We start from the raw sequence: 15012 nt of genomic DNA, 5'->3' as shown, positions 1-15012 counted from the left end.
GAACACCATAAAGACTCGCTTTCCTCGGAAAATCTCCACAACCATTTGCTCAAGAGGGCAATGTTTCTAGCAACAATGTTCCCAATAGCAAGACTCCCATTACGCCGAGAAAGAGAGACAACCTCCCAACTGACTAAGTGATCCCTCTTACCCTCATCACACCCCTCCCACAGAAAATCTATCAACAATTTCTCAATTTGCCTTGCAAAACAAGCTGGTATCTTGAAAAGGGACAAAAAATAAATAGGAATACAACTCAACACTAATTGTACCAAAGTGTATCTCCCACCCCGAGACAACAATGCTTGCTTCCAACCCTCCAATCTTTTCCCAATCTTAACAAGGACTGGATTCCAAAAGGCCTCTGTTTTATGGGAGCCCTAAATACTTGAGTGTAAAATTTACCTAGCTTTATGGAGTTGTGAAGATAGTTTTTTGCCCTACTGGCCTTCTGTGGGAAAGACTCCATTTTGTTGACCGGTCATATACTACTATTGTTTGTTGCAGCATATATGGCTGGAGTAGATATATTTTTGTGCAGCTTATAACTTTTTTGTTTTTGTTTTTGTTTTTTTCCCTCTGCCAGTGTGCTTGATGTAGTTTTTGCTTTCTACTTGTGAGACAATAGGCTGAGAAAAAGTAAATTGTCAAAAGGCTGGAGAAATGATGCTTTAAACTTCTACTTTTTGATTATTAATTTTAAAATTACAAAATGCTGCATGATTTGGACTTTTTCCAAGATCCGATGTTTGTTGGGTTGACCATGAATTTTTTGTATGAAGCCCCCTATGTGTGATGCAAAATTGAAAATCTTTGGAACTGCCCAAATTTGCATGTGAACTTTTTAGCCGACTATATTATTCTCAAATTTAGGCCTCGTTTGGGAACAGGCTAATTTAGTAATTTTTTGGCTTTTTGGCTAAAATATGAGCTAAAAAAAACTACTCCCTCCGTCCCAAAATATTAGTCCCTTATTCCATTTTTCATTGTCCCAAAATATTAGTCCCTCTTCAAAAATGAAGTACAAAAATAATATAAATTTCCTATTTTACCCTTCTTTTAAATTAATAAACAACATAAAAAGTACAATTATGCATTGATATTCCCAAAAAATGTACTATCAAAAGGATAATTTTGGAAAATCAACTTTTTTCAAATGCAATAATTGTACTACCAAAAAAAGTTGGATTCCCCAAAAGGGACCATTATTTTGGGACGGAGGGAGTAGTATGTTTGGGATGACTTTTTGACTTTTTACGAAAAGATGTGCAAAAAGTAGAAAGAAAAGAGAATCTTTGACTTTTTAGTATGGGTTGTTGGCTTTTTGGTTAATTTAGTAACTTTTTGACTTTTTGGCTAAAAAGTTTGGTTGCCAAACGAGGCCTTAGTCTTCATTCACAAGTTGTTTTTCACCTTTACCTCAATGCCACACAATCTCCATTCAATGTAATTCAAGTAGTGCTTCTCTATAAATATTTCCTCGGAAGCAAAGCATGCATTACGTAGATTGCAGCTTCCCCATCTAGTTTCATGCAAAGAAAACGGCATGGTTATCCTTGACTGAAACACTACCTTATTACTGTCCGTGGTGTGTATTGCTTTCCATCTGTTGCCTATTTATTATCATAATCGCGATCTGGATCATAGGATTTTAGCACAATCCTAAATTGCCAAAATGATCCAAATCATTGTAAAATCAATACTATAGCAGGATTGCAAGTGAGATCGTGTGGAGTTGTGTAGGATCATAGGAGGTGGTGATTTTTCTCCTTTTTTTTATACTCATCATCCCTATTGGTGTTTTTACTTTATTTATATATATATATATTAAGTAGAATCTTATGATCTTCGATCCAATCTCTGAGACCCTCACCCCAATCCCACATAGGATCTCGATGTTAACAACAATGTTGTTGCCTATGTGTTACCCCTGATGCTTTTGTACTCATATGTTGGCAGCCAAGTCATGAAGTGTTGCCGTTCTTCTCGAAGCTGATGGAAACTGCCAAGTCATGTTTGAGCTCCAATGACAAATATTTGCATTCGACCATAAAATGCAATGCCAAATTCTTGCAGACAAGCACTTAGAGGAGTTAGAAGAATGTGAAGTTGGTGGGCAGCTTGAGATTATGTTCATTGTTGCATGCTCTAATAATTTTAGTATTCCATTGTAAATTTGAAACATTCACAAAACTTAAAGAGAAACCAAACCACCACACCCCCCCCCCCCCCCCCCCCCCCCTCCCCAAAACCCAAACAAGCTGTGTATTTTTACAGGGGTGTAGTTTTGTTGGTCTCAGAAAGAGAAATTGGAAGGCATTACATTATTTTTGTACAAATGTACATTCACTATATAAATGCTTGATACGTGGTGAAAAATGGTCGAGTTGATTTTTTGTTTTTATTTTTATAGGCCATGTTTCTTTTAGTTGCTTTAATGGGATTGATTTCTTTCCTTCCCTGGATGTTTTTGTTTTTGATATTATAATCGTTATATCTTTCAGCAGTTGCTCATAAAGTTTCATCCACTTCATAGAAAAAAAAGAAAAAAAAAAGGACTTGCATAAATTCAAAGGATTGAGATTTTAAAATAGATTTGAAACTTTTGAATGCATAGATGTGAATTCATGTGTCCTAATGTACTAAGGGGAAATAACAGTGCAGTGTAGCAGTAAAAAAAAATTTTCCCCTTTTTACTAATTGATATTTTATGAGAGAATTTTTTGGGGAATATGATTCGCCATAAAACAAAGTTTGCTATGAAGTTTAATTTTTACAGACTATAATGTTAGAAACTATTATGTATTAGAGGGTCACTTACAGGATTGTGATTTGGCAGTTCTCATACAGTCGTAGTTCTGGGAAAACATTTTTTGAATGTGAGATAATTTTAGTAAGAACAATGCTAAATATGCCAACTATCAACTTAGAACATCTCCAACAGTAAATTATTTTTTTTATCAAATCTGAGGAAAAAAAAGGCGATTTCCTCAATTTGATACGAGGTGTTCCAACGGTTATACTGTAGCTTACATCAAAAGGCAAGGACGACCGGCCGGTCGACCGGAAAAGGCACTGATTTTTTTTGAATGTGAGATAATTTTAATTTTTCTCATTTCTTTTTTCCTCTATTAAATATTTTTCATTTTTTGTTTGTCTCCAATGATAATTTCCTTCCAAATACTGAGATAAATACATTAATCCATGTACCATATACCAAACAAAAGAAAAGGGGGAAAATCTAAAAGAGATCATGAGTTGAATGGGCATGCATTTCTCTCCTTCCCGAAGCCATTTTCTTGCTCTTTTCTCACTACTTTTTTTGGGGAAATTCAGTTTATCAGTTAGGTTTAGCAAGTAAATGAAGAAATACCCAAATGGGTATTCCAGATATTCTGTGCTGCTCTCAAATTGGGAAAATCTAAGAAGAGATCCTGGTGTAAGAGATCAAAGTGTGCACACAATTAACAGTGTTTTAGTTTTAAAGAGGGGTTTTTTCTTTTCTTTTTCTTTTGATAACCTTTGGAGCTGCTAGAATTGTGCACTCAATTATCAAAAGCTGGCATAGATTCATCATTATCAAAAGCTGGCATAGATTCATCTTTAATGTTTAAACCTGACCTCCTAGCTCCCTACAATTACATTCTTCCTGCCCTCCATTGCCTCTGTTTTTGTCATGCTTGATTCATAGTTCATTGAGAGCTGATTTCTTTTTACATCTCACGAAGAGAATATTGTTAAGCTTTCTTCTGTTCTTATTCCCTTCATTATAAGCAGTTTTTTTGGCCCAATCAAGTTTTACTTGTAAACTCTTCTTTCTCAGCAGCTGTGCATTTTTTTAATAAACTGATTGATCGGTGAGACAACCGGCCGGACGTTGTCCGGTGGGACCCACCTCCAACATAAATAGTGAAACCTAACCCGCCTCCTCAATTTGATAAAAGTTTTGTCCCATTCTCAATTTGATATCATTTTGGTAAAATCGTTGAAGAGATAAAAGTGACCATTTTTCATCAAATTTAAATCTAGTGATGAATTTGATTCACCGTTGGAGATGGTCCTAGGAGGTATTTGAGTTGGGTTTTTAATGATTTTTTAACTTTTTATAAAAATGTATGAAAAAATCTAGAAAATAATGTAACAACTTGTAATAATTTTTTGGCTGAAGTTCCCAAACAAGGCCTTAATATCTCAATAGCATGTAATATAGTAATCCAATTTTGTAAAGAAAAATATTATTTTACTAAGGCTATGTTTGGATCATAGATTTGGATTAGAATTCAGAAAATAAAAAAAAATAAAATTATTTGGATCATAAATTTAGATAGAAATTTATTTAGATTTGTTATCCAAACACAACATAATTTGGGACTAACTTTAAATTAGGTAAAAAAAAATGTATGAAATGTAATTATATTTTATCACATTTCACAGACTCTTTTCGTTTTCCTTTTTAAATTTCTAGCCAAATCCTTAATCCAAACATAATCATAGTAATTATAAAAAAAAACAAAAACAAAAACAAAAAAATTCACATTTTTAAGTTCTACTCGATTATTTGAGTCAGTCAGAACAGATGATGCTAGTATTATTTTAAGAACTTGATAGGAGGTCACTGAAATTGTTATAAACCTCGGGAGGTCACTGTAATTTTCAAGAAAAAAAAAATCAGCATTTTCTGCAACTCTCTGATCATCGCAATACATACATACATATTATATATCTATACATGCTATCTAGGGTTTCAATCCAGAATGATCAATTAATCTCTCATGGATCTAGAGTTGATTGGACGCCACGCTCTCCTCTTCGACGACGACGCCACGGCGGCGTTCGTCAACTCCGACGACGCCCTCGTCGAGTGGCACTCTCTCCTCATCGACCGCTACGATGTCCGCCACCTTCTCTCCGCCCCTCCGCCGCTTCGGAAGCGGCGCAACCCTCCTTCTTCCCTCTCTTCAGCTGATTCCGAGCTCGATCACGAACGATACCTCGATCTACCTCCTCCGTCAGAGGAACAAGGTAAATTATCACTTCTTCGTACAGGTTTTTTTTTTTTATTTTTATAATTTGAAGATTTTTCTTCTCTAATCTTATTGTCTCTGTTTGGTTTAACGGATTGATCATATTTTTTCTGAGAAAAAACACGGAAATTATATGTTCAGAGGTGTTTTTTATGGAAGCTAACGAATAGAATCGAAAAGTTTTTTAAAGTTTTTTTTTTTTTTTTTAAATTTGTGACATTTGAGTGGTAATATATGTAGTTGAAGCAAATGGAACAGAAACTTTATTGTTGTGATTGGATTGATGTTGTTTTTATTCTTTATTTGGATTTTTATCTTCGTGTAAAAGTGTATTTTGAATGGCATGGCATGGTCCAGTTATAATTTGGATGGTTGGTAATGAAGAGTATGGAGAAGTAATGACCTGAAAGCCGTATAATTAGAACTTATGAATTGAGTTTCAGGAGTTAAAAGCTTTTAAGATCTCCAATTTATGTGGGATAAGTGGATAGAGGTATGCAAGGATATCATAGTTGGTGCACGTGGCTTGATTATGTGATGATTTAGGAAGCCCCCAACTGTCATAAGCCGGAGTCTGGAGTGGACCAATTCAGGCTGCATTTAATGGTTCTTGTCTCGACTCTCAAGTTTATATGATTTAACCAATCTGATGTTACTCATTGGCATATAGTGGGGGTTGCGGAAACATTAGTAGCTAATATGTGTGAGCAACTTACGAACAAAAACAAGATGTTTTGGCAACAGAACTCCACCAGCAACTTTGTTGGGTAATGAGGGTATTTTGGTGAGGAAGTAGTTGTTGGAGGGGGAAAAACATCAATTTTCAACTCTCCCTTTGACGGCCCTAGGCATACCCGGCAATGAAACAACGTTTCTAGTTTGTAATGATAGTATACTTCTTTGCAATACATTTCTGAGTATGCAGGAAGAACATCTACTTTGCTAAGGTTGCATCTCCCATAGATGAGGAAGATTCTCTTCACCTTACTCTGGTGTTTGTTTTTTGGATCCTTTTTTCTTTATTATGTTGATTTCTTAGTGGTTATATACCTTGTCAAACTGTTACTGCTTAAATTTAATTCAGATCTTTTTCTTTTTGTTTACAGAATCAGATGGACGTGCCAAACGGGGTGATGGAGGTGTTTATAATGCTGTTGCCTTTTCATATGGAAATTATGATGAATCCACTGATCAAAAGAACTCTGATATCGGCCTGGGAGATTCTGTTTTTCATCCACCCTTCCCTGTGCCTGAAAGCTTACTCCAATGCCTAGTAAGTAAATGCTTCTCAGTTTTCTATTACCTTGTGTGTTTTCCTGGCACTTCGATAGTGTTATTTGGTATTTGTTTAGCATACTTACTCCATGTGGCCAAATGATAATTGTAAGGTGTATATGTTATTCTAAGGTTCACTGTGTCCAAGTTTTCAGATGATCGGAGCAGGGATGGAGTTCTTGTGACCTAAGGTCGCCATTCACGGGCACCTTGTTTCCTTTTGATATCATGACAAAGGGCCGTGCAGGTGGGATTAGGAATTGTAGAATTTTGATTACTTTAACTGGAAAAACCCTAACTGCTTGAGAGCAAATTTGATGAAACATATCTTTCATAGAGTTTTGCTGCTTGATCATTATGGTATCCGGATATATGTGAGATTCATATGGTTTATCTTGAAATTATCTTGTAAGATTCCTATTTTATTTTATATTTTTGATTATTATATACTATTTCGTATTACTGAAAAGAAGCCTTTTTTTTGTCTCATATTTTCAGCCTCCAACAGAGAAGCTACATCAGATAATTGCAAGGACTGCTATGTTTGTCAGCAAACATGGTGGCCAGTCAGAAATTGTTCTGAGGGTAAAACAGGGAGACAATCCAACATTTGGCTTCCTGATGCCTGATCATCACCTTCATGCCTACTTTAGGTTTCTTGTTGATCATCAGGAACTTTTACAGTCTGACACTGAGGGAAAATCTGAAAATGAGAAGAAAGGCAATACAGAGTATAATCAGATGGATGGTGTTGGGGCTGGGGCTGGGGCTGGGGCATTGTCCTTGCTGGGTTCTGTGTATGGGTCTGGGGAGGATGAGGATGCCTCAGAATCAAAGGTAAATGTCTCTGGGAAAACCTTTGATGCTAGTGGTGCAACAGTTTGTCATGGTTCTGAAAAAACGCAACTTTCCGAGAATGTAGATGGAAAAGATGAGGCAGTTGCCAAGCATTTAAGCCCTTCGAAAGAAAAGGTTCAAGTATTGAAAAGGAATTCTTTCAAGAGTGCATCTAAGGCTGGAACTACAAATAGCGTGAAAAAAGGTGATAGTATCAGTTTGATTTCTGCTGCTGTAGATGAGTCACAATCTTCTGCTCTGCCGAATGCGTCAAAGGTTGAGCCATTGGTTTTGGAGCCTCCATCTGATTTAAAGAGATTGGTTGAGAAGATAGTAGAGTTCATTTTGAAAAATGGGAAGCAGTTTGAGGCCGTACTTATTGAACAAGACAGCAAATATGGAAGATTCCCATTCCTTGTCCCATCTAACCAATATCACCCTTACTATGTAAAAGTTCTCCAACAAGCTCAAGAGGTGCTTTTCTTTATTTACTTTACTGTTTATATATGCCTATATTTGCCTGACATTCTTGGGGATAAGGAATGACGTTCAAACCTTACTTTTTGGGCATTAGAAATGATGCTAACGTCTATTTAACACAATTCTTCACTTCAGTTTATGCTACATAAATTATGGCATACCATGTTTTGGTTTTTAAATTACGTCATTCTGTGTTGCATATTATTGATATGAGTCTATTTCTTCCTGAACTCTAGAGAGGATTTTCCTGGCATTGTTTTGTAAAATCATTTACAGCTAAAGATTAATATTCTTGCCCAAGGTTTTAAGGTTTGATTGCATTTAGCAGAACAGGCTGGGCCCAGACAGACTGCTCAAGCAACCTGAGCAACTTGAGCCCAATTTTAAGTACCTAAAAATATGTAAAATCTGTTTGATTTTCTATTAGCCTTAGGACGGTTGCTAGATCAAGTTGTAATTTTAAGATATGTAGCTTCCATCAGACACACTTGGACACTCCCTACACTTTGCCACCTCTGCCTAGCCAGTCCAGTGCAAGTTTACCTCTCTCTCACTCTCTATATCAATGACTGATATGCCCACATGATACATCTGTACAAATGATATTATTTACAAATGTGTTGATTGTTAGCGTTGTACAATCAATAATATGCCTTTATTGGTATCATGCAAGTGGGCTTGGATAGTGGGTTTGAAGGTCAGGTTCAGTTGGACCTGGGCAAACTTTGCTAGAGCTCGGGCTGGTCCTGGGATAGACCCTAGCCTGACAGAACCGACCTGAGTTGCTGCCCTAGAAAATATATCCATTTCTGGCACAGCTAAATCTGGCCGTCCATTCTATTCAGGGCTGTGATGCCCTTTCGTAAAGTAATTTGTGCGTAATGTTATCTATATTGAATCCCTTAAACTTCAGTTCTTATATGCATATTTCTGTGTCTTATTTGATGTGTTAACTTTCTTAAGTGTTATTTGTTGAGTTGCAATATTTCCCTTGTTTCAACTATGTTGATGATGTTTCTGCCTTTTGTTTACAGTTAAAGGTAACTGGCAAGAGCTTTTTTTCTGAGAAGGATGATTCAGTGATGCATAGGCAAGACAAGAAATCTTCCCTATCGAAGGAAAGCGATTCTTTGTCCTTAGGATCTGCTAGTTCTGACATGCCATATGATTCTGACAGGAAAGAGAAGTTTAGGATGGTAATTGGAAAGTCGAAGAAGGATGGACCGGACCCATCTTCCAAAGCCACCCTGCCACAGTTCGGAGTCAGTGTAGATGCAGCTGCAGCAGCGGCTATTCTTCAAGCTGCCACAAGGGGCATTAAGTACCCTAATTTGGGAATCCTTTCAAGCACATCACTGAATGGTGAAAGTCATGGCCGGAACAGCGAAACTGGGCAGCCCTCAAGCTTAGGCACTGACATTTCTTCTCATTTAGAAAATGTCATCCAAAAGTCCGAGCAAAAAGGCGATCAGAGTGTTCTTGTCCCCATTGCCAAGGCTATTGCAAAGACTGCTGCTATTGAAGTCGCAAACGAGGCGGATTCCTCTGAAGCTCACATGACTAGAGAGCAGAAACAGAAGGCTGAAAGGTTAAAGCGAGCAAAAATGTTTGTAGCCATGCTAAAAACCGGAGCTGCACCATACAAATCTGAACCTCTGCGTAGCTTATCAGTAGAACCCCAAGAATCTGGGGTTTCTGGTTCTGGTGATAAGGTTGTTAATCTGTCTGGCAAAGAAAGAGAAGGAAGCTCTGTTCCTTTAGATGTTGATACTATGGATAAAAAGGAGAGATTTGAAAAGAAATATTCTGATGACGAGTACAATGAAAGAAAATCAAGGAGGAAATACCGATCAAGGTCTACGAGGCATGAAGAAGATATAGATGAAGATGAAGAAGAAAAGGATCGTAAGCACTCAAAGAAAGGCAAAGAAGAAGATAAAGAGGACAAGGATCACAGGCATTCTAGGAAGAAGCACCGGCTTTACCATTCTTCGCATGAAGAAGAAGATGAAGAAGATGATGAAGATAAAGAGGATAAGGATCACTGGCATTCTAGGAAGAAGCACCGGTCTTATCGTTCTTCACATGAAGAAGAAGATGGAGAAGAAGAAGAAGATGAAGACAAAAGGGATCACAGACACTCTCGGAAAAAACACCGGTCTTATGAAGAAGAAGATGAAGACAAAAGGGATCACAAACACTCTAGGAAAAAACACTGGTCTTATGAAGAAGATGGAGAAGAAGATGATGATGAAGATGAAAGGGATCACAAACGTTCTCGGAAAGAGCACCGTTCTTATCATTCATCACGCGAGGTAGTTTCTGAAGAAGAATCGCATCACAACCACTCAAGAAAGAAGCACAGATCTCACCGTTCTTCACGTCACAGTAGGGACAGGCTTGAGCACAAAGAACGACGTTCTTCTTCCAAGAACACAGAATCTCGATACCGGCGCAAGCGTGAGAGCTCGTCTGATGACGATGGCGTTCATTATAGTAGTTCTGATAAGCATAGGAAGATCTCTCACTCAGATGAAGAGCTTGAGGAAGGGGAGATTAGTTCTAAAATCTCAGACCGATCAAGAGGAGGAAGTGTGGGTGGTGGTGTTAGTAGAGAAGCTTCTCTGGATTTATCGAGTTCATATCAAGGCGGGAGAGCTCCTTCTCAACCCTCTGAAGTTACCGAGGTTTCTGATGATCTCAGAGCCAAGATCCGAGCAATGTTGATGGCAAACTTGTAACGGTAAGTTCTACACTGCCTTGTAATGAAAGTCATAATTTTGTTTTTGTTTTTGTTTTTGTTCTTGTTCTTTTTATTCGGACAAAGTGTTCATAATTTCAACACCGGTGATACTGAGCTAATAGAACTTTTTCCAATTCATCACTAGAGAGCATCAAGTTTTTCTTCTTAGGTGAGGCTTTCAGTAATTAAACTACTGAGTCCAGTTGTGGACCAATCCCCACCCACTTAGTTATCTAAATTGCACATTTTAGTACTCGTTATGTAGATTAAGCATGCAAAAAAAGTAGATTGATCAAATATGAGCAGCTTCATAATTGAATAACATATTTGTATTTATATAAATAAATGTGATATAATCTAATGTTTGATCAATATTATTTTTTTATATAAATAATTCGAAATGCGCTAAAAAAATTAGGAAAAATTGTCAGTCAATCCAAGTTGATGGGTGGGTTAGTCATTCGGTTCAAGGATTAATCTTATTTGGTGGCAACACACGTTGAAAAGTCGTCCAAAAATCATTGGCGGATGGTGGCAGTGAGTTAAACAGATAGGTGATATTGAACAAATATATGAATAGATAGGTGACACATGTATAGATAATGGGACATTTAAACAAATAGTTAGACAAATAGGTGGCACATTTACAAATATGCATATTTGAATAGATAGCATGTCCTTTCGACTCAGAAAACATTTAAGATTGGACTTATTGGTCCAACAATTTCAAAAATGAACCTTTGACTTAAGTGCTCAAAAAAATATTAAGATTCAAATTATTGATTCATATAAAGCATTCACTTTAGCAAGTAAATATTGGATATAATGGTGATATCACTTGATGGTATTATAAAATAATCTCAATTTACAGTAAAGGTCACAACATTGTTGAATTAGTGAGAGACGGACTTTTCACCTATTTGTAATTTTTTATTAGTCGTAACATCAAGTGGGATAGTACTCAATATTTATTTTTTCACTTTAGCAGTACTTAGCAAATTTTTTTTTTCCCCCTTTTTTTTTATTTTTTTTATTTTTTAAAGGACTCTTTAATCTTCCTATTTATGGGTCACAGCTATGAAAGTAAAAACAAAAGTGGCCCAGAAGGAGCCAATCCTTGGAGGCCCCACTTCATTTTTACACCCGAAAGAGGGAGACTTGTGTGGAAAGCACAGCCTTTACAAATACGACAACAATGGCTTTGCTTGCTGGTTACACTTGCGGATTACTTTCTCACCAAGTTCATATTACTATTATTATAAACATAAAATAATTCTAGGGTAGATTTGAGTCTTATTCTACTTGTTTGCTTTCATTTTTCAAAAAATATTTTTTACAAAATTTTACTTTCTTATTTTTCATATTTTTTTGTTTTTACTGAATTTTTTTAATATTTTGAGTAATTTTTTTACTTTTTAGACACACCAAACATAAAAATATTTAAAAAGTAAAAAAATTGTAAAAAAAATCTTTTAAAAATTCATTAAATACCAAAAATATTAAAAAAAAAATACAATAATTCAATATATTTTTTGTATTTTTATGTATTTATTAATTTTTTAAAATATTTATTTACAAAATTTTTACTTTTTAAATACATCTAAGTAAGGTGCATCTAAAAAAGTTAAAAAAATGTTTAAAATTTTAAAAATATTCACTAAAAATAAAAAAATACGAAAATTAAAAAACTCAGTTTTCAAAAAATTTAATTCAAAAAATTCAAACCAAATACACTGATTATCTCAAAGTAAAAGACTTGTCAAAGCAAAATTTTTATTTAAAAAATATCATTTTAGTTGAGTATTATGCAAGAATAGTATTATTAAATAAGGAGTGAAATTAATGTCAATGTTTTAATTAATGATGACTTGAGTTTGTTGGACAAAGAATAAAAGAAATTATAAAATATATATATATATATATATATATATATAAATAATTTTAGAAGAAAAGATTAAAAACATTTCAAAATTTTAGTTAAAATGTAATTTCTCAAAAATTGAGGAGCATGTACCTCTCCTGTTTTGTTACTAACTACACACCTGGTCTCAATCCAAGGATATGGCGGGCACAACATGTGCTCATTAGGGGTCTATTTTTAAGGCCTATTTTGGTAATTAGATTAAAAGTTAATTTTTTGATTTTTTTGAGTTGTGTCATATCATCTCTTTATTTTTTTATATACTTTTTAAAAAAAATTAAAAATTAATTTTTAACCTACTTTTCAAAATATTTATACATGTAAAAAATGAAACAATTACACCGTATCCTCAATCCAATCCTGACAAGTATTAGCCATGGTTCTGTTTAAGCTAATTACAACTTTATATAGGCACTTAAAAATTACTCACAAATAAAATATATAAACTAACGATTCATTTGTTTGGGTGAAAATTATTTTCTAGCAAAACATATTTTTTATGGAAAATATTTTCCAAATCTATGTTTGGTAGGGGTGTGCATGTGGTGGTGGCAATAATGATAGTGATGGACTAGCGGTAACTATGGTGGTGGTGTTGGTGGTGAGGATGGTAGTGGTAATATGGCAATATTAGTAAAATTTTAGTTCAAAAACTATTTTTAGCCTTTTGAAAGTAGAAAATACCGAAATAAAATTATTTTTTATTGACTATGAAAATTATTTTCTAGTAATTTGTATTTTTTATTGTACCAAACATCAAGTTTTCTTTCAAAATATGTTTCCACTTAAACAAGTGGAGCATAAATTTCCTCCGAGTGTAATCTATATAGGGTTCGTTTGGGAAGTAGGTTAGCTTTTTACCTACTTTAGTCTGAGGTTAAAAAGCCTCGTTTTGGATGAATTTTTTTGACTTTTGTAAGAAAAAGAATGTAATGATTATGAGTTGGTTGTGATATTTTGTCTTATTAAATTAAAAAGTATGTTTTATTTATTTTTTTTTGACTATTTTACTCAAAAAAGTTTCAAACCTAACTTTTCAAATGAGCTCGCAATATTAAATTTAAATCAATATTATATAATACTTAATTAAAAAAGAAAAAGCAAAATTCATAAAAAAAAATTAATGTTTGTTTTTTGGCAAGATAGGAGTGGGGCGGTTGTGTTACTGTGAGAATGCTTATCCTTGAGACCTACTTGTCTTTGCCGCGTCCGACTTTGTTGCGTTCTCATTTGATAAATTGCGATATTTTTTTAGCTTGAAAAGAAGCAAACTAATTCTTTAGTTAGTGGGTTTTGCGACATGCGTGATGTTTGAGTCATCTCATGACGTATGCGCTCACCTTCTATGTTTTTGTACCGTAAATTGAAAATATATTCAAGTGTGTTTGACTTGATTGAACTCTGCACTACCCCCAAACAAATTAGGTACAATGTTTAATTTACTTTTTTTTCAACTCGCCGCATCAAACATATGATTAGATATTTTTATTTAATTTACATTTGTTACATGTACTTAGTTTTTAAATATTAGACAAAATATATTTAATTTTTCAACGGTGCTAGGGACCCCAGCGGGGCACCCCCAGCACCCCCAGTTTTTTTTCATTGGTCCAGAATTTTTTTTTTTTTTTTTTCTTTCTTTCCAATCACCCACAGCCACGTGGGCTGGGGGTCACTGGGGTCTCCCGCATTAATCTTAATTTTTATGTTTATTATTTTTTTTATCTTTATTGTTGATATGGTATTTTATAAAATTAATAATATTTTGATAAATAACTAAAAATAAAGAGTAGAGTTGGAGTAGTAACATGAAAAAATTGATAGGTAGAATAAAAGTTATATATATTTTATAGCAACTTTTGGATAGGTAAAATATCTAATAGCGTTGGAGATGTTTTAATATATTAACGGTATTTTATTTTACAGATTTATGAAGCAAATTTTATTTATTTTTATTAAAGGAAAATAAAAAAAATGGTATAATTTTATATTTTTTGAGTTATAATTAAAAAAATGTATATATAACCAAACACAAAAAAATTATAATTAAAATTTCAAAATAATGTCATATCGAAATAAGAATATTTATATAAAGCTCTTACAATAAGTGACATATTAAACAAAAATGCTCAGTGTGTTTGATTTTAATTTTGTAGACTTAATTTTCTGAAAATTGAGTCTTTTTTTATTATTTTTGTGTGTTTTTTTTTTTTAGTGAATGTTTTTAAAATTGTAAGTAATTTTTTATTTTTTTTTAGATGCACCATATTTAGATGTATCTAAAATTTAAAAATATTTGTAAAAAAATATTTAAAAAAATATACTTAATTTTTGTATTTTTAGTAGTTAATGAATTTTCTAAAGATTTTTTTCACAAATATTATACTTTTTAAGTATATTTATGTTAGGTGTATCTAAAAATTTAAACAAAAAAATTACTGAAAATATTAAAAAAAAATCAATTTTTTGAAAAATAAATTCTAAAAATTCAAACCAAACCAGTTGATTATTCTAAAAATAAATTCTAAAATCAAATGTGGTAAAACCGTGGTGATGACGCATAAAAGCATGCCAAGTTGCCAACACGTGAGTCAACTCTTTAACATTTGAATCCCAAATATTCATTCTTCCTTTGTGCACACACTGAAAATGTCAAAACTTATGCCCCAATGCTATTTCAATTAGTTTTTTAATTCATAATTTCTCAAATATATAAAACTACAAGTGTTCAA

The 15012-nt window shown here is 33.9% G+C and overlaps 2 protein-coding genes across 6 annotated transcripts in view; both read left to right on the top strand.

Moving 5' to 3' along the window:
* LOC114271961 (uncharacterized) overlaps positions 1-2379 on the top strand; it is a 51122-nt gene extending 48743 nt beyond the window's left edge. For all 3 annotated transcript variants that reach the window (XM_028213638.2, XM_028213639.2, XM_028213637.2), the window contains one exon: positions 1960-2379. In XM_028213638.2, the coding sequence (XP_028069439.2) occupies positions 1960-2088 (129 nt within the window). In that variant the 3' untranslated portion in view covers positions 2089-2379. The remainder of the gene's footprint in view (positions 1-1959) is intronic.
* Positions 2380-4484: 2105 nt separating this feature from the next.
* Positions 4485-10500, top strand: LOC114271960 (SWAP (Suppressor-of-White-APricot)/surp domain-containing protein). Of its 3 annotated transcripts, XM_028213633.2 has the most exons (4): positions 4485-5022; positions 6131-6297; positions 6798-7610; positions 8651-10500. In XM_028213633.2, the coding sequence occupies exons 1-4, from the start codon at positions 4773-4775 to the stop codon at positions 10355-10357; spliced, it is 2937 nt and encodes a 978-aa protein (XP_028069434.2). In that variant the 5' UTR covers positions 4485-4772; the 3' UTR covers positions 10358-10500. The 3 variants fall into 3 exon arrangements, with proteins under 3 accessions (XP_028069434.2, XP_028069437.2, XP_028069435.2); XM_028213636.2 differs by lacking the exons at positions 4485-5022; positions 6131-6297 and adding an exon at positions 6388-6546; XM_028213634.2 differs by lacking the exons at positions 4485-5022; positions 6131-6297 and adding an exon at positions 6432-6707.
* The last annotated feature ends 4512 nt before the right edge of the window (positions 10501-15012 follow it).

This window comes from Camellia sinensis, chromosome 7 (genome assembly GCF_055761805.1).
Source record: "Camellia sinensis isolate YWXY chromosome 7, ASM5576180v1, whole genome shotgun sequence".
Taxonomy (NCBI): domain Eukaryota; kingdom Viridiplantae; phylum Streptophyta; class Magnoliopsida; order Ericales; family Theaceae; genus Camellia; species Camellia sinensis.
This window is presented reverse-complemented; position numbering and strand designations above follow the sequence as displayed.

Bases quoted from the DNA above. Each gene is read 5' to 3' on its own strand.
- LOC114271960 (XM_028213633.2), top strand. From the start codon at position 4,773: ATGGATCTAGAGTTGATTGGACGCCACGCTCTCCTCTTCGACGACGAC. The intron at 5,023-6,130 runs GTAAATTATCAC...TTTTGTTTACAG, and splicing joins TCCTCCGTCAGAGGAACAAG to AATCAGATGGACGTGCCAAA. The intron at 7,611-8,650 runs GTGCTTTTCTTT...TTTTGTTTACAG, and splicing joins TTCTCCAACAAGCTCAAGAG to TTAAAGGTAACTGGCAAGAG.